At 33.2% G+C, this 20,443-nt stretch overlaps 1 protein-coding gene across 1 annotated transcript; it reads left to right on the top strand.

Annotated features, from left to right (window-relative positions):
- Positions 1 to 2,035: 2,035 nt before the first annotated feature.
- LOC149911081 (otoferlin-like) lies at positions 2,036 to 16,475 on the top strand. The gene is made up of 29 exons (XM_090109095.1): positions 2,036 to 2,140; positions 2,429 to 2,569; positions 3,427 to 3,571; positions 4,053 to 4,203; positions 4,357 to 4,516; positions 4,795 to 4,981; positions 5,103 to 5,287; positions 5,774 to 5,915; positions 6,135 to 6,282; positions 6,525 to 6,714; positions 8,171 to 8,326; positions 8,476 to 8,652; positions 8,874 to 8,990; positions 9,204 to 9,335; positions 9,950 to 10,099; positions 10,731 to 10,867; positions 10,969 to 11,318; positions 11,667 to 11,937; positions 12,011 to 12,047; positions 12,118 to 12,332; positions 12,568 to 12,759; positions 13,204 to 13,374; positions 13,575 to 13,723; positions 13,891 to 14,063; positions 14,508 to 14,677; positions 15,386 to 15,446; positions 15,693 to 15,798; positions 15,956 to 16,125; positions 16,371 to 16,475. The coding sequence occupies exons 1-29, from the start codon at positions 2,036 to 2,038 to the stop codon at positions 16,473 to 16,475; spliced, it is 4,593 nt and encodes a 1,530-aa protein (XP_089965221.1).
- The last annotated feature ends 3,968 nt before the right edge of the window (positions 16,476 to 20,443 follow it).

Genomic DNA, 20,443 nt, shown 5'->3' with positions numbered 1-20,443 from the left:
GATATTAATTATTTAGAAGAGCTATAGCTACAAATGCTATTTATGGAACACTTAAGAGTGACTTTCCATTTTCCAGCTTTAATAAGAGTTTATCTTCTATTTATATTTGAAATATGAATTATTATTAGTATTTACTAAATACGATTTAAAAATACACAATACACTGCAGATATAACAGGGCCGACAAGACTGTAGACAGCATGCATAACGTCTTAATAACTCAGGCCCCGGAACCACAGACACAATAGAAAATCTATTGTGTCTGGGACCGATCGGGCCGCTTGGGGCTCAATGGGTGTGATAACCGACAGTCAAACATTTAGAAAAATTGACTCGAATTTTAGCTCTAGAAACATTTATTAGTTGAATCGTAATATATGACAAATGTTTTTACCACTATTTATAAATACCATGCTTAATCACAAATTAATATCTACGACCATAATTTTGCCATTACTTTCTTATAGATATAACGTGTGAATAACAAGACACTCGTTTTACTTGACGCTAAACAAAACAAGCACACATCGAATTGCGATCATAATAATTAATTTATAGTAATTCTTAATATGACATTTTCTTCTTCAATAAAGCTTTCACTACATTTCTGAGGTCATCAATCAACCAACGATTATATAAAATACTAGAGGTCCGCCCCGGCTTCGCCCGTGGTACATATTTCGCAATAAAAGGTAGCCTATGTCCTTTCTCGGGTATCAAAATATCTCCATACCAAATTTCATGCAAATTGGTTCAGTAGTTTAGGCGTGATTGAGTAACAGACAGACAGACAGAGTTACTTTCGCATTTATAATATTAGTATGGTTTGAAGCTTATTTAAGACGTTATTCACTGCAATAATACAATATCATGTACTAACAATTGGTATACAGTTACCCATAGCACCTAGTTTTGTACAGTCATGGTCATCGTATCGCGTGACGTAATAAATCAATTAATGTCGGCAGCATGTTTTTATTATTTCTTTACAGTAGCAATGGAATTCATTAAAATATTGACGTCCCGTTATAAATCTAGCTAAAAGTATTTTAACAAGATGCCATAGCGAGCGATTTTCGTCGGATTTTGAGTTACCTCTCGGTAAGTTTTCGATTCACATCCACGTGGTATCGAGACATCAAGATTAAGAAGTATCATGGTATTTTAATGATGTTGACGGCGATCGGTATCGATCGGTGTGGCTGCTCAAACATTTCGGTAAACTTCATTAGGATTTCGCAAAATAGTCGCACTCGATTTATGTCTCGATCGGCATTTATTAATCTTCTAGTTTAGTATTGTAAAAGTGCCGATTTTCAAAACTTTGATGTTACATAAGTTTTGAATTATAAAATATTGGAAATACTCTGTTTGATAACTACAGCGCTGATAAGGCGCTACAATATTTAACCAACATATTATTACCAATTATTTTTGATTCGATAAGGTTTTTATATTCAGGCATTAATATGTGATAGAAAAATATAACAAAATATTTATTCGACTGTTGATACAACATAAAGCCAAGTAAATACGATATTGATATCTAGGTACTTACCTATTTACTCACTTAATATTCACAAAATTTACAATTATAGTATAAATGGTTATTTAATCACAAAGTAGGTATAAAAACTTAACGCACTAAATCAATATCTTTTTTCAAAACAAGACAAAAGAGGACATTATGTATTTTATAATTATTATTATTGAAAGTTAAGGCCCAACGCCCTGCATAGCATTCGTTAATAAAATTTAAATCGATATATTATTATGTGTATATGACGAACATTTAATTACAATATTTTATTCGCGCTAAAAAGGTGACATTTGGAAATTTAACTGTACATTAATCGACGAAAAAATTTTCTGACCAAAAAGTACGATGTCAAAATTGTCAAACTCTCATTGTCATTCACCACAATCAACCTGTCTCCGATGACAATACAAAAGAAACTCGTCTTACCATCTGATTTATTTATTAAGCACGGCGTTCACAGTTTCAATGCGTTGATTCATTATAAAAATATATAAGATGCTCTCGCAGTCGGCGCAGCTCGGGAGACAAAAAGCGGTCGGACCGCCGACTTACAGAGTCGAAAACGAGTACAATCCGGAAGCGATGCCTCAGTATTTTCAGGTTATGTACAGCCAATTCTTATAAATTATTTATTACGGCCCCTTATTGGTCGGAGCACGCGTTTATCTTTTTGCTCGGAATACAATAGACGCCCGATGTCGTGCCGGCCACTACAGTTGATGTAAATTATGGCTCGCTGCTGGTTTAACTGCATATCTCAAAATATGTAACTCTGAGACTTCACAACTGTATTTATCCTCCGTTTGGTTTGGTTGTTATGTAAACTTCTATATGAACAAAATAATTGTGGGAGGTTGTAATGTTAAAGGAAGTCTATATTAATTACAGATATCGGTTGGTATCATAGAGGGAAGAAAGTTTGCATGGACCAATCCGCACTCTGCAAATTCCTACGTGATAGTTATTTTTGGGAAAAAGAAGTATAGGACTAGTATAAGGAGACACATGATTGAACCCTATTATAATGAAGTAAAGTAACTTTTGATTTAAAACTATGCTAGTTAGTTTTTGAAGAATTTATTAATTTTTAAGAAAAATATTGCGTATACTGTAGAGCAGTTAATTATTACACGCTGAACTTGAATCGCAAAAAAAAATTAATTGAATTAAGTTTAATTTTTTAAATTAATTATTTGAAGAATTGAACCTAATTAACTAAATTACACGTATTTTAATGCATTTCCTTTTTGGCTATGTTATTTTGCTACAGCAACATTCTACGGATAGGAAACTGACATATAATTCAAGATTCCACTTCTCCTTTTCGAGGATAGATTTCACTCTGTAGATTTTTTGCAGTGAGTCAGAAGGGCAAACGGTTCACCCAATAATGTGGCACATGACCATGTGCCCATAAAAAGGGGTCTTAAAAAATAGTCGCGGATGTAGTCTTTAAATGGATTGGATGGATCCTTAAAGCTCGGCCACATCAATATAGCCAAACTGTAAGACCATGCCGTCATGACTCGTGAGCTTTATTAAGACAGCACACTATCATCGTTCATTTGCGATTATCGATATCCGTTGAATTCGAGAAAATTACCGTTCTCTCCGGAAGAGAATTTAGAATAGATAGCAAATATTCCAGGAGAAATTTGAGATAATTTAAATATAGAAATATTGATGCGAAGTCCATTAAGTATATTCCGATTACAAAATTTCTTCGTTTCAATGCGGTAATTTATAGCAACTTATTGTTACTAAAATATATCTGGGCCAATTCTGGGGTATTGAGAAGATCGAAATTTTTAACTTAAATGAAACTTCTTAAGAGGACGCATGTAAGTTCTATACGCTGTATATTTCATTATACTATCTGTCCGTAGAATTTTATCCTGGATATGTACTCTAGTATACAAGTACTCCAACGAACTAATCTGTGGCTAGCAGTGATGGAATTACGATGTTGCGCTGCGCCTCGAATCCTGGGCGAGACTACCATTGATTTGGGGCTCATTTGGTCCCAGCCAAGTGAGTAATACGTAGATTAGTTAAGGTTGTCTACACCTATCTATGTATTGATCTATCTGCCTATGAGCGACTTATGTCAACGTTAGCTTCAGAAGATAATTTTTCCTACCAGTTTATGGCCAGTTACATTTAAGGTGAAATTAAATTTGATTAGTATATAGATAGTTAGTATATAGATAGTATATAGATAGATTATAGATTAGTATAGATAGAGGATAGATTTTGCGTAGGACTTGTGATCAATCGTAGTTGCAAAATTTCATTTGGTATACACTGATATTATGTGTCCGCTCTGGAGAAGGTTTTTAAAGATTAGGGTAAAGTAACTTTACCGATATAATGTGATCAAGTCGTGGTAGCTTGGTAGTAGTAGTAAGCACAGTTAAAAATTATGGACTCGTAACTGGTGTTCATTTCATATGGATTTCGAGATATTATTACATAATACATTAAAGTTATTCATAAATCATCAATATTCTAGACCACCAAGTTATTCATAAATGGGCCCAATTATACCAACCCCGAGATCCATCTCTAGGACCAGTTGGATTCTTAAAATTAAACATATCAATCGCGTTTAGAGGAGAAATTCAAGTTATGTCTACCGTCGTGAAAAACGAAAAATTGGAAGAGTAAGTAATTACACACATAAAATAATATGTTCCTTTTTCCAAATTTATAATTAATATACAACCAACTAATCTAATAAAATTATACATTTAAAAATTATATTTATTAAGAACTAGTTCTATTTGAGGTTATTAAAATGGTTCCTTTAATTATAGAAATCTTCTTCTACCAACGGGTTTAGAACAACAATGTGCAAACTACCAGATAACTATTTACGAAGCTTTTGGCCTCCCCTGCGGCACTCAGAGCCAGGGTGAGAGACGGTTTGGGAAACCACCAAGTACCTTTGTGAAGGTCACCTTTTGTGGATTGGTGGTAAGAGATTAAGAAATTATAACATAATTTTATGATGTAAATACAAAAGCAAATTAGATTAGTACAGATAGGTGAAACTTCTTTGGCAAGATTCAAAGATACAAAAATCATCGCATTATTCTATGACGTGACGGTATTGCCATGCGCGACCTTGAAATTTTACTCTGAACAAGCCTTCTACGTACGAGAATTTCTATATTGCACTTCAATAATAAGAGCGGACCTTTATGATCCTGTTAGAGAACCGTTTATTTAACTTTACGCAACAATTAATTTAGGCGAAAACAGCAGTTCAGCACAAAACTTGCAATCCAGTGTACAGTGAGAATTTATCGATTGTGGAAATGTTCCCGAACATGAACCGTTTGATCGGTATAGAGGTGTGCACAGCAGATGGATGTTTCAATAAGGTTCTAGCCAGCACTCACCTGAAACTCGAAAACATCTCACATGATGGAGAAAATGGTAATCAAATTCTTATACAAGACACTTCTAAACGGGTTAATAACAACTGATGAGTTTCTTTTGATAATAATTCTTATTTCGAATCTACAGTTTTAATATTTACCTTTATCAAAAATTGCAGGATTTTTGCCAACATTCGGTCCTTCGTTGCTTCATATGTACGGCTCGTCCACTATTATAGGGCCCGTAGGAGAAGAAGGCCCATATCACCGCGGTTGCTTACTCGTGGCCCTGAATACTATTGTCCCATATTATCAGCAAATAATACGGAGCGTCAATGTTGAGCCGGCCAATCCTATTCGCCACGTAATACAATATTTAATATCCAAATATATTTATTTAAATGTGTATTGTTTTGTGAAGCGTAATATTTATGCAAACATACCAACAACTCAATATTGCAATAGAATTGTAGAAACATTTTCCATAATGTCAGTTATGTTTATTTAGAAATATCTTAAAACCGGACGTGCAAATAATTTAAGACTGCGTTGAATCTAGGTAAATCAAAGCAGCTAAATAGGCACTGCAATCAATCAAATCTATATCGCCTTCTGTATCTTTATGCCGTGCCGCGTTCGTGAAACGTGCCTGTATAGTGTACAGTAAACAGTTGTACACGCAGTTGTTATTCTATGCAAAGGTCAGACATTAAATATCATTCATAAAGTGAACATAATAGAGCCATTTCTTATAGCTAGGATTTAAATTTACGATCTTTTTTGTGCACATTACCGTGACAGTATACACTAGGAGTATTTTATGAATTTGAAGATGAATTTTGTTTTCTAGGAAAGTTTGTGGCAGATCCACGATTTCTGTTTGTTCTGTCCCATTCTAGAAGTTTCTATGCTAGATCGACGAGTTACAGGAAAGTATTGTGGTGTGGCAATAACACTTGGTGATATCCCGGCAACAAGTCCTGCGGATGAGGGTAAGCGGTTCATTAAAATTGTCTCTTTATTTATTTATAAAAAAATTCAAACCATCAACGGTAGGTATAATAATTTTCCTAATCAAATACTGTGCATAAAACGTTTCTATTTTTTCAGAATTCATTACAATGTTGAAAGAAACACGTAAGTTATTTTCTTAATTCACTGCATAGCTATTAGCATCGTGGATTACTATGTATATGCGAATTACTTCACAGGTATCCGAAAACTACACTATACTGGATGTTTAAATGTTAATAAAATACCACCATATGGATACTTAGACTTTTGCAACTCTTTTCCTGTACTTCAACTGGCTACACGACTTCCCGATTTTAGATTCAGGATTTACAAAAATAATATGCTGTAGGCGATTATCCTTGACTTGGTATTACTTTACATCTCACATTAATATGTGTAGTCGTATAAAAACAGTAACAAACTACTTATAAACGTCTCAAATTTAAAGTTTATGCTGTGAATCTCTGCCTTGGCCAGGTCAAACATAGACAAATGGATAAGTGTGATCACTCCTTGTTCAATTGTTAAACTTAATTAAGGTTTCAATACTTTTTTAAGGATACTGCGGTAAAAAATATTGAGCATAGATTACAAAGTTACGACTATGAAACTCCTAATGAACTGTTGGACGAATTGAATGGTGCCCGAAATGACGCGGCATGTAACATTCTCAAGTTTATGAACTTTATACAAAATTCGCGGAGCAACGAAAGTTTATTTCAACAATGTAACACAAAGTTGGATCAAAAACAACTTGCTCTACAAATAGAAGAAGTTGTAAGTAATTAACGATTTAACTGTTAGAAATTGTAATAAAAGCGCTTTTATGGACGCAGCGGCATATTTTAGTTTCCCAGAAGTTCAGTTAAAATTTCCCATTTAAATAAAACTTAAATATCAGGTAGGTACTGCGATGAACAATTAAAGCGTCTTGTCGTTTTAATTAATGTCATACTTTTAGCTCTGGACAATGATGTCCATTTATTTTTCCTTTTAAATTATATCGATACCTACTTGTATCGATTTTTTCAATTCAATCATTCAGATTGCAGGATATCCTATATCAATTTATTTTGATTGCATTTTTAACATCTGAAATTTCCTTAATTAAAAAAAAACTGTTCATTATAATTTCTAACGTAATTAAGTTTCTTCTACTTATTCCTGTGGTATTTTGTCAATCCTTCTCCTTTACTTCAATATGTTATAATATAGATACAATACTTGCAGCTTGTTATTTGCTTTGATATTTAAACTAAAATTTAAAGCAATAACTATCATGGCGTTTCGAAATATATCATAATTGTGATTGTTTCGTTAAGACAGCAGTTTCAAATTAAACTTTGTTTTAGGATAAAATATACCATCAAATATCACGATCATCGTCGTCTATATCTATGCAGTGTATTAAATCCAAATGCAGCAAAATAAGTAAAGACAGTCCTTCAGTTACAAGAAAATCAGTTAAATTTGTATTATTGGAGACCAGACTTATAAAGGAAAGCCTGAGCAAACTTTTATGTGATGTACTGAATGTATCTTAATTAGATTTTTATCATGTCTCTGTAATGAACGAAGAGTTCTAAGGAGAAAATATAATCGAACTTTATAGGTGTTATACATAAACTAGTTGACATATTAATATAATTTTTAATTTTGCGTTTCAAACATTCAATAGGAAAACGTTATTGTTAGCCATATCCGTTCTGATAACCTTCGTGATACCAAATCGATTAGCTGGAAGGCGTTATTCGGCGTAATGGGCCAAATAGCATTGATAATTTGGTGTCAGATAAGAAAGTTATTTGTTTTCCATCTGATGAATTTCGCCTAGGTTATATCATACTAGGCTACCATATATTATTATGTAAACGCAAAGCTGTGAGGATGTAGGTATAGTGTGAGAAGTCTCGTGTCCCTTTGTGAGATACGTTATATATCGGCTTCACTGATCGATTTTCCTTACAGACAAGTAGGTTAGCTTTGTATCCTGACAGACAGAAACGGGAATCGAACCGAAGACCACTCACTTCTACGCTTACGCGTTAACCACTAGTCACTAGATAATATACAGTTGATTGTTTCAACTTGTTCGTGTAATATCTGATACAATCTTGGTGAAATGCGGTAGAGATATTGATTGTAATCGGAAGTAGCATGTACTGGTACTTTTTATCCGGGTACAGAATGCTAATTCCTATGTAATTATTTCTTTAATATCATTATTGATAAGGTGCAGTTACATGGATGGCCAGATATCGTAGTCTGGTTTCTGAATGAAGGATCGAGAGTCGCATATGCAAAACTACCCGCAGAGACTATCATATATTCTGTAATACCCGAGCAGAGAGGCAGATGTTGTGGACGTTTACAAACTTTACAGATGAAAGTAAGTTTAATGCAATATTTGGAATTAGATGTTAATTTATATATGAAATTTGATAAGTCCGATAATGTGCGTTATCCAATAGTGAAGTGTGAAGTGAATATTATTTTTATAACCGCATAATAATAGTCAAATGATATTACTATTTCTAGCCTCTAAAATGTCCAAATCACGTAAATTCCACCCACTGCTGTTGTACCGCTGGAAAGGTGGAAATACTAATGTGGCTTGGCTCCTACCGCCAGCGAGCAGTGTTCGATACTTACATACCGGCTGGCTACAAACTGAAGATCAAAGATTATGATATATGTTTGAAATCTTCGGCAATGGTAAATAATTTCGTATATGTTTATTCAAAAGACTTTGTACTGCTGTTACACGTACAAAAGCGTGAAGTTTAAATACTCTCATAGTGCGAGAGCAAAGGAATATCTATGAAATAACTATTTTTTTAATAGGTGACATACATATGAATTATTAAAAAACATATGGGAATTCTTTACAAACCTCTTAGCATTAGATAAAAGTGATATTTGGTATAATATTTTAGATGGTGGAATGTCGGGCTTTTGTATATAAAGCTAAATTACTAAGCAGCGCTTTGGGTGCTAATCCTGCAAATACATTTCTACGCGTCAATATTTTAACTGCGTCTAAAGAAACCAGGGTAAAATTTTCTTTGTGTTTTTTATGAATATGTTTAGATACAACCTTTATAAAGAATAAGAACTATTTATTTCTGACATTATTTATCTGATGTAAACTGTCTACCCACGCGTCGTTTCTCGGGGCAAAGTGATGAAATCTCTTTTTAAATACGTTGTAAAGTAATCGTTGCATACTTATGTCTCATTTATTACAATGGATGTTATACGTTTAGACGAAGAAGGATACCCTGACACCGATCTGGAACCAAGTATTGAAGGTGCATAAAATGATTTTCATGTCGCCAGAACGCCTGACGAGTTGTCCTCCAACCGCAACTATAGAAGTTAACAATGTTGATGCTGCGGTAATGTATTTTATGAATTTGAAATTTATTGTCTTCTCGGTAGAGTTTAAATTGCGGCTTCAGAATCTGGACTTGTTGAGACTTGATTTTTTTCCAAATATCTACTACGTACCTACTTAGTTTATTTTAGCCGAGTCTTATAATATTTAGATTTTAGGAATTTTGCGAATATTTTTTAAATTTATCTAGTGTGGCTGTCTGCAACCTTAAATGTATATTCTACCTATATCCTTCCTTGGTGCTTAATTGATATACTGCTACTGTATTCGAAAATTATAGTCATTTATCATTTTTCATGTCATAATATTCGTGCTCGAAAATATATTTTCAAATATTTTCATACGACCATAATTATCTTCTAAAGTTACATAATTATTTTTAGTGTTAAGTATGAACTCAAATCAATGCTACAACTGCAACGGTACTACCACAGAGTACCTACTAAATAATTAAGTATCTACTATACTTACTATTTAGACTCGAACACGAAATATCCTTTCTTTCTACACTACCTATAACAGTTTGAATTCTGAATTGTATTCTGAATTCCGCGTCTATGCTTTTTAACTGGTAACGACGTGCTTTAAATCAGGTACCTATGTATTATATTCCAGGGAAAAGTTGAAGTTGTTGGTCGCTTTGAATGCGAGTGCATTGTCGACGATAGACAGGATTACGAATCCGCTCCGAGACTCCAGTGGTACGGGCTGCATAGAGGGATCGAATATGTCGGCCAAGTGAATATGTCTATACAGTTATTGCAGGTTATTTTATCATATCATAGTTTGGTTGTTAGCGTGGTATTGAATTTTAAATTCGTAGTTGACTTCATCAGCAAACATCCTTGGTTGATGTATCTTATAGTCTCAACATTAATTTGTGTTTTTTGGAAGAGTGCGAGTTTCCAATATTTGAAACTTAGACGAGATTACAAGCAGAATTTTGTCATTGAAATTTTACCTGAGATATCGTAGGTATTAAATAACCAAGGTCGCAAAAGTTTCTGAAATATGAAAGTTTCGATAGATATTTTTTCATGTCAATAGTTACCTACCTGTGAAATCTAGCCTTGGTTGGAACTCTGTGTAAAGTATATTTTGTGATCTAGCTTTCAAAATGCAAGAATATAAAAAAGTTCCCCCACAAACTTTTTAACAATAAGTACATTACATAATATATTTTTTCTCTACCTAATGCCTATGCAAAAAGTCTTTTGCATAGGCATTGGGTATTTTGCTTTAAGCGCCCTCTAGTTATAAAATCTAGAACTACGTCGTTCATACTACTGCAAGGGTAGCACGAACGCATAGTGAGTAGGTGCTGAATTGTCATTATGACAATATTTTGTGCTAATAGTTTCTCTCGCTCATAATAGATGTCTCTTTTATAAACTAGATTCCAGAACGATTAATGAAGACTACAGCTTATTCATCAATTGAAGAGTCCATAGTAACTGGTGTTAAAGATTTGGATTTATCGGACAAAATCGAACCGATACCTTTAAATTTGATACCTGTTTCTACAACTTACAAGTATTTTTTTATTTAATTTTTTTATGTTTACTATAGATCTTACTGAAATTGTTTAAATCCATTTAATTTTTCGAATGAATATAATTAAGTGAACCTTTCAGAGTCGACGTATATTGGTGGGGTCTTCGTGATGTGAATATAACCCGAAAACCTTGTGTCATCCTAGAAATTGATGATATGACTTTAAAATCAGAAGTTATAGTAGACAAGAAAGCTAACTGTAACTTTCCAAACGGACGAGTTTCACAGACATTTGAGGCTCCGATGCACGAAGCTTACTCTCCTTTGCTGAAAATACGACTTTATGACAGTAGTACTTTTGGTCGAACTTTGTACCTTGGCACGAATGTTGTAAAGAACCTAAATAAATATATCGTGGACTGGCTTCCAAAGAACGAAAGGGATGCGTCTTTACATAGAGCTTCCATTATGTCATCTGATTTCGTACAAGGCAAGATTTTTAGTTTTGACTTCCTCATATTTCCATGCAGGATTATTTTACGGCACTGACCAATTTCTACAATACGTATTCTATAATATTCTAAAAACAATGTTATATCACCAATAGCCAGGATTTAAAAGATCCAGAAATAAGAAAATTTTTAGATTTATTAATATGATAACCTATTGGTAATCTCTTGGTATTGTTGAACGAATGGAAGCCTTTATTGCAAGAAAAATTACAAGCAACAATAATTTAATAGCTTAACTAGATTTCTTCTGGGTATCTTGCCTGATATTTTGTTGGTACTGTTGGAGTAAATCAAAGACTAATCTTATAAAAGGCATCTTGTTCCAGTTAATCAAAGTTTAGTTCTAAAGAGGACAAGCCAGTTAAGAAATGAGTTATCCCAGAATGACAATAAATTGCTAAGCAGCGTTGATTGCATTAGCGATTGGCAAACGCGTCGCTCTGCGTGGAACTGCAACTGTTTCAGGGGAGAACCTGATGAAGAAGAATATACACTGATCCCATTGATGACCAGCAAAAATAAAACATATCTAACCAAATCTTCCTCTACTGAGCAAAAGGATTGGTGGACACGATATCTGTATTCACAGGAGGTGCTGTTTTAAAGATACTTTAATATGTTAGGTATCTATTAAATTGTATTATATAATATTAAACACATTGCAGGATAGTGGTTGCAACGATCCTGAAGATACTGACAGGCTGACGGTAAGAATTAATTTATTAAATTTTTGTTTTAAATGTTCGATAATTGGACTATAGTACATCATATTTTCAGATATACGATTCGGAACTAGAACTACAGCCGCAGTTCTCAAAGTTCAGGGACTGGTGCGCGACCCTTAAGCTTTATAATGGAAAGAAGAGTGGAATTCGGGAGAAAGATGAACAGCTGTATTGTGGTCTTTTAAAAGCTGGTCTGGCTATATACAGGTGGCCACCGCCAGATAATACAGATGCAGTTAGTCTGAGTGGTGTGGATTTAAAGAAAGGGTATATATTTATTAAAGAAAGGGTATATTAAACTGTTATATTCTTCCCGGATTGTTAGATTTCATTAAGATTTCTTTGCTTTGCTTAGTGAACTGTCGTTCGTACTCATAGTTAACTTTTTATATAAATGGCATCATAATCTCCTATTATGCTCTTTATTAGTTAATTTCAAAAATTTATTAAAATTATATTGGGCGACTCATCGTGGATCATTTGTCTATGTATTTTCTTTTAGATATTTTGATGATCATCCCAATAACGATCCAGCGAAGTTCTTAGTAAGGGTATATATTATAAGAGCAATGAATCTTAAAACAAAAGAGCTAACGGGAAAGTCGGATCCTTATACAGTAGTGAGTTGCGGCAAGAAACATTTTGGAGACCGCTCTAATTACATTCCGAATACGTTAATTCCTGTTTTTGGAAAGTATGTCTTCTGATGGATAATTACACTTATAAATTTGTAAAAAGTTAATTGGCATTCACATATTTGTAGAATATTATTTGACGTACGTAACACCTTATTGATAATTTTTAGAATTCCATTGTTTTCTAAGCTAACCATTCTCCACCATTTCTCTATAAAAGTTGGGTTGTACTCACCAGTGTCTTATTTTAATTAAGAGGCATCTACCCATCCGAGAAAATAACTTGAATCAAGCTTTTGCTTCGTGTATAATGAATAACTCTTGTTTCGCTGAATATTGTTGGTACAGAAGGCAGCTGGCAGATGGCATGAACGTTTTTCAGAAGCCTAGTATTCATACTTCATAGTACCTAAAAACTTTCTTAGTTTGGCACTAGAGGGCGTTGAGCGAAAGCTTGGAGAAAATTTCTTTAACTAATGTAATTGATTCAAAAATCCTTTCAGGATGTATGAGTTGCGATGTAACTTGCCAGAAGATTATCTTGTGACTGTCTCATTGTATGATTATGATGCGATTCCACCAGATGAGTTGATTGGTTTCACTACAATAGATTTGGAAGATCGAATCTATTCGAAGCATAGAGCTCGTGTTGGTTTAGCTAGTGAATTTAGATTGTAAGTGGAAATTTATTTTATATATCAAAGTTTATCAGCCAATTTTATCTTTATCTTTATTTCCTTATTTATACTGCTCAGACCATAAAAACTTGGCTCTGAACCTTAAACAATACTGTTCCTTTTGTCTTCAAGTATTGACTATTTAGTACATACTTGTCAGTCTTCAAACAGTATATGACTAAAATAATGACTTCAAGGAGTGAACCATTCAAATGGCGCGACAGTTTTAAACCCTCAAAGATTCTCGAAGAATTATGTGTAAAGAATCACATTCCACCACCAATCTTTCCTGATGCATCCACTGTATTCGTCAATGGTGTCAAATATGTTGATAATAGCCAGCAAGGTATCATATTTAGATGTTATTCAAGTTATAAATCATAGTAGGTACATGAGCATAAATGAATCTCTATTTTTCGAACGTAAAACTGAAAGTAGACAAATAAAATATAATTTTGGGTAGTAACTAATATCAGAAAGTTTAAATAAACATTTAAACTATTTTGATACAAGTGCACATTATTGTCACAGATAGAAGTTACTTATCATCGACAGAACGAAGAGAAAATCTCTGTCTCAGTATTTTGCATCAATGGCATACTATACCAGTATGTGGCTATCATTTGGTACCGGAGCATGTGGAAACACGTGTTTTGTATAAGGAAGACAAGCCTGGAGTTTTTCAGGTACAAAATATTAACTGACCATTTTAAAAATAAGAGATTATTTTAATTTACAATACTCCCCCAGAAAATACATTAAATAGGGCCAAGTTTCTGGAAGACTCAAATCAAAGTGACTGTCAGTCTATTTAACACTTTACAATGGACCATCTTCCCAATTTTGCGTTGGCCCAACAAATGATCGCTGATTTTTGACGCTTTAACGGCGAATATGAATAAATATTTAGAATGACTGCCGCTCATAGGCATTTAGGCCTTCTACAGTTCTACACTATCATGATTGCTTCTACTCGTCTTTGTCCGATTGGTTGTGTACTACTCTTAAACGGCTGGACTAATTATATTTTTTTTTGTGTGAATCTTAAAATGTATTGGAGAATCGTACAATTTGAAAGCAAACTAAACCCAAGGAAAAGTAATATAGTTAATAATTATTTCTGCATTAAGGGCGCACTCCACATGTGGGTCGATATATTTCCACTGGATTGTGAGACTTCAATACCACCAGCAGTAGACATAACGCCCAAAAGTGTTGACGAGTTTGAGCTAAGACTTACAATTCTGACTCTGCGGGGTGTTGATGAATGCTCAGAAAACTTGGAACTGTACTCTAAGGTGTAAGTCAATAGTTAGATTGATATAAAAGAGGTAAGCGCACTGCTTAGACAACATCTTAGTTTAATGACCAATAAAAAACAATCTAGCTTAGTAATGTGTTTGATTCAACTGTGATTTACTCCGCCCCTTCCGTATCTACTGTCTTTACAACCCTGGTACCATTTAATACCACATCACCTAAGATTGTAACATTCTTTCTATTTGACTGACTGTGACTGACCGATTGCTATATTATGTATGTTTATCAGCCATCTGGTTTCCATAACACAAGCGAAAGCTTAATATGGGATCAGATCGTGCCGTGTGTGAAAAATTATCCTGAAAATATTTATTTATCTTAATATGTACTATTATAAAGGCGAAAGTTTGTATGGATGTTTGTTACTCTTTCACGTAAAAACTACTGAACCGATTACAATGAAATTTAGCGCACATATAGAGGGTAACTTGGATTAACACATAGGATAGGTTTTATCCCGGAAATCCCACGGGAACGGGAACTATGCGGGTTTTCCTTTGAAAACGCGGGCGAAGCCGCGGGCGGAAATCTAGTTTAAAATATTTATTTCAAACTTTCAAAATTAAAGGGGGAACTTACTCAAATGTTATATCCCAATAGGTATATGATGTATTATGTTAGCCGTTTTATAAGCTAAAACGCTAAAATAAAAATATCTAATCGCTAAGCTAAAATCTATATCAATCAGGTGGATCGGCACGAGTGACACCACACAGGACAGTGGTGTTTACCGTCCTTATGGGAATGGTGTATGGAAGCTGAATTGTCGAATGATTTTCCCTTTAATTTATCAACAAGCGGAGAGAAAGGTTTTAATCGATATTGTTTCGAATATGTCGTATAATACGAAAAATATGATTTGTTTTAAATAAAAAATAATAATAAACGTTCTCCTGCTAACATAATATTTAAAATAATCATGTCTTCAGTTATAAGTAACGATAGTTAAAATTTTTTGTTCAAAGTCCTAATCTATAAAACATATTTATACGCAGCTTCTTAGGAAAGAGATTGGTCCATTTACAGAATACGAGGAGCACATATCACCCACATTGGTTATACAGTTATTGAATAATCAAGATCCTATCAACGATTGCATTGGTAGTGTACCTATTAATTTACTAATTTTACTTATTATCTTTACTGTTTGAAATTTTGTGCTGAAAAGGAAACAATTGGATTTGCTACAAAAAAAGGCAATGTTAAAATGCAAAGGCAAACTTAAATTACCCACATTATAAGTGTTATATAATTTTAGGTACTTTACAGTTCAATTTGAACGAAATGCCGCGAGGATGGTCTAATTACAGCAACTATAGCATTGAAAATGTTGAAAAAGCTTCCAAAATTGATTTATTTACCACTGGTTTTGTCCGTGGTTGGTGGCCGTTACGCGGAGAAGACAATATTGGAAATACCAAACAAACAGTACGTTCATATTTCCTGGAAAATATGTTGATTCCAATAATCTTCATATTGCATTTTATAATACGTGTCTCGTTCTAAGATCTCAATATTATTATCCAATATATTACCTACTCGCTCAAAAATGAACTGCAAAATTAAATTCAGAGAAGTAGATGTAAAATTTCTATGTCGCTCAATCAAATAATCTTTTTAATATCAAAGGTCGAGGGTAGATTTTAATATACGTTGATAATATTTTCTCATAGGGCATCATAGAATTGGAAATGGATTTATTGCCTCTGGAAAAGGCTATTTTGATGCCCATCGGTGTGGGAAGAAAGCCAAGGTTTGCTTTACCCAAACGAAGGTAGGTAATTCTACTGAATACAATACTTATTAAACGTCTACAATAATTCTCTTATGTTGCAAGTATAGTTCTAATAGGTAATTATAAAAAAAAAAATCGCTAGCTCTATCGCTCTATAGTCTATTCTTTCTCTGTATTCTATCAGCCGTACAAATAAATGAGTTATAACATTTTATGAAAAGAATAAACTAAGAATAAGGAAAAATCATACAAATAAACACGTAATAAATGAAACCTAGTATAACGTCGTAATAAGTTTTCATACTAATTTTATTTCGTCCTTATTCCGGCTACCACCCTAGTATAAGTCTGACATAACCGAGTTATAAACCTATCTTTTATTACATTGTGCTGTGTTTTACAAGTTTTAGAAGCAATTTTCAATCTAAATTTGAGATATAATGAGAGTAATACGAGAAGTAGAAAAAGTTGAGCAAATTAATAATTTCACTAAGGGCCGATATTTCAATGCTTGGATAAAACTTATCCGTCCAATAAAGTATTACACGATAATATTAAAATGTCACGTAAACTGTCAAATACGGGCAATTAAAAAACGTTTTTAAAATGGTACTTAGTTTTTTTACATTATTCGACGAATAAGTTTTAACCAAGGATTGAAAAATCAGCCCTAAGTATTGAAAAAGGAAAATTTTGTATGAAATGTCAAAATTGACTGATACCATTTTTACAAAGTCAGTCAGATTTAATCTAATGCTTAAGGCTGCAGTCTAGCAAAATTGCGTTTTCAACAAGTTATTTGACAATTTTTTCCCGGCTAATGAAATGATAAACTGAATTTTTTTTTCTTGTTTATCAATTAGTGTTATATACGCAATGCGCGTGAATTTTTTCACATTTATAAAGTTACTTTATGTTACCTTAATCAGGCCTTCAAGATAAGTCTCTTTCCCCCAAAGACATTTCGAGCTAAGTTTGTGCACTCACTACGTTGCAACCGATTACAATTTACACAATCTGATCAGCGCATTATTATCCTTATATAGTCGTTATTAAAAACTGCTGAATACAATTGCCGAAAAACTTATGATTTTCTTAATTAGAACGTTATAAATTCATTAAATTTCCCATTTTTTGCCTTACAAAATCTATTGATAAATACTGCTAAAAGTTATTTTTTCCATTAATTTATTCGAGTTGGTTGAAGACCAATGAGTATTAATTCTTTAAAAAACATTTTCTTTGAATTTTGATAATTCTTTAAATATTAAAAAAATATTTAAAATAATTAGGAAAAATCCTAGCGAATTTCTTTAGTCGCGCTCCTTGGGCCGGAGCGTTCTGACGTGTGCTCTACGCTCGATTTTCCTTCATACCGAAGTGAAAGTTGCTCTACTTCATTAAATTTAATATTTTTGTTAATTGATTATTTTTATCTTAGTTTTGTGCAAATATTCGTATTTTTAAACATTTGATTTCGATATGGAAAATAAACGAAAAAAATACGCGTGTAACTACATACTAGAAAAAAAATTATCTTCGAACATAAAGTTAATGAAACCAAATAGATTGCAAAGGTGATTGGCAACAATTTCTTTATTTTACGGGGTGTCAGTAAAGGGATGTATATTTCTTTAAAACTAAAGTAAGCTCATAAATTTTCTTATAATATAATTTTTTTGAAGTACCAAAAATGTTTATTTTTGGTTTGAGAAATACGAAATATAATATAAACTTGTATTGAGAACTTGAACTTCCCAAGTTCATCCGGGGAAATCCCCATACGGGGAAAATGATTTGTTTACTCCAAAATTGATCCGAGGTGTTTTAATTTTTTCTTCTAGTCATTTTCAACGTAGCGGCATTTTGTTTGATTATTAATTTTGTAACTTAAATACAGGATGTTGGTTTTATATTCTGATCTTACAGAAGCGCTGACAAATTTAGTCCGCCATTTCTAGTTTAGTCTACCAACTCTAAGTACCAATATTAAAACGAATGGATTATCATCACATCATCAAAACTCAGATGTAATGGAAGATCACAATAACATAGAAAATTCAGTGGGTGTTGAGAACTAAACAAACAGAAGTAACAGAGACGCGAAGAATAACAAGATAAAAAGTAAACAACTAAAACCCAACTACGACAAAAAACGACGCTGAAAAAGTATAAAACAAAAGTTAAATTGATGAACTAATAAAGAAGCTATGAACGAAAAGATGTGAATTATATGCAATCAGCCCATGAATACAGGTAAAGTCACAAGCAAATGCTAGTAATATATATATATTCAAAATGTGCAAGTAAAAAGCTTTCAAATGATACCAAACACGGCATATTTATCTTAACTTTATTTTTTTACTCTGTATGTTTTGTCCGCTAGAGGGCGCCACATTAGATTTTGTGAAACCCCATATAGCCTATAACCAGCGGACAATTAAGACGCTTCTAATGATATGTCATTTGTCGAATTCTGATAAGTAGTTTATAAGTTACGAGGGAACAGATGAACATACATACATACATACATACATATTATATACATACATACATACATACATACATACATACATAGCCTGTCAAAATCCTAACCCTCCTTTTGCTTTGCCGTAGTCGGGTAAAAAAAGAGGACGAAAACGATAATTCGTTGATGCTTTCCCTTTTGGACGTATTGTTAGGGTACATCACCAATCTGCAAAAAACAAAACTGATGATTCCCAATTGCTGATTAAAAAATGAAAAACAAATAATCGACAACAGTGGTGAAAATTTGCTGATCACAATGAAACATCCTTCAGAGGTAGCAGATTTACTCATTTCAAATGTATCGGTGAACAGCGTAAAGGAGAGGAGGACAGGAAAACATTATGAATGTGGATGGTGGATTGTATACTAAGGGTGTAATCGATAAGTATGTGCAGGCGATTATGACGTTATTATTGCAGGTATCATAAAACTTAAAACTGATATCGAAATTACTTTACCTAATGAGCAAAATGACAATAATAACTTTTTAAAAGTATAACGAGAAATATCTAAAAAATTTACTTTATACACTCCCATATCAAAAAGGGAAAATGGGACTAGTAGAAGTGAAATGTCTAATTCCGGCAAAAGACATGAATGCGGAAGATGCGGTTAAAAAAAAATTTAATATTTGAAATACAATGCAAAAAATAACACTTTTGTCATAGATAAGAATCATGACTATTTTTTCTAAATTCAGGGAGAACTAAACGTTGCAGAAGCAGAAGTCTGCTTATTTGCTGTTTGGACTGGAGTGAATAATTCGTTAAAAATAGAATATATAAAAAAGTATGTAACGTTTAGGCAAAATAAAATGATGGACCATTATCAAGATTTTACATAAATTGCCTACTGTCAGAATTGATTGATTCGAGACTTCAGCATTCGATGCCCATCAAGGACCCATATCCTATATCATTCAAGCGATTGAAAAAAAAGAGATAAATCCAGTGCAACCGATAAAGCATCAGAATGCTAGCAAAAGATTTATTAGGTTTATCAATATAAATAAATAAATAAATATTATAGGACATTATTACACAAATCGACCTAGTCCCACAGTAAGCTCAATTAAGGCTTGTGTTGTGGGTACTAGGCGACGATAAATATAATATTTAATAAATACATATATAGATAATAACACCCAGACCCAAGAACAAATAATTGAGTTCATCACACAAATATTTGCCCTGACCAGGGAACGAACCCGGGACCGTCGGCTCAGTAGGTAGTTACTTTACCACTGCGCCAACCGCGTCGTCAATAAATCTATATATTACACATAATATAATAAATCTGTAGAAGACGCGAAGACTGACATCCGCGCGGACGGAGTCGCGGGCGGAAGCTAGTCAGAAATAAATATCTTTTGTTTTCATTTAACACAAACATTACATTTTTTTTATTATATACAAAATTTGTTTATCCGTTTTATTAGTTAAACTGAACAACTTTCACTAAGAAACTTAGGTCGAAAAAAAT

Source organism: Colias eurytheme, chromosome 1, assembly GCF_061535395.1.
Source record: "Colias eurytheme isolate Ceu_HAF_F1 chromosome 1, ilColEury1 Martin Lab GWU primary, whole genome shotgun sequence".
In the NCBI taxonomy this organism is placed as follows: Eukaryota; Metazoa; Arthropoda; class Insecta; order Lepidoptera; family Pieridae; genus Colias; species Colias eurytheme.
This window is presented reverse-complemented; position numbering and strand designations above follow the sequence as displayed.

Excerpts from the sequence above, each read along its gene's own strand:
- LOC149911081 (XM_090109095.1), top strand. The coding sequence starts at position 2,036 with ATGCTCTCGCAGTCGGCGCAGCTCGGGAGACAAAAAGCGGTCGGACCG. Across the intron at positions 6,283-6,524 it reads ATTTACAAAAATAATATGCT|ATTACAAAGTTACGACTATG; the intron begins GTAGGCGATTAT and ends TATTGAGCATAG. Across the intron at positions 13,724-13,890 it reads TGTTGATAATAGCCAGCAAG|TGCACATTATTGTCACAGAT; the intron begins GTATCATATTTA and ends TTTTGATACAAG.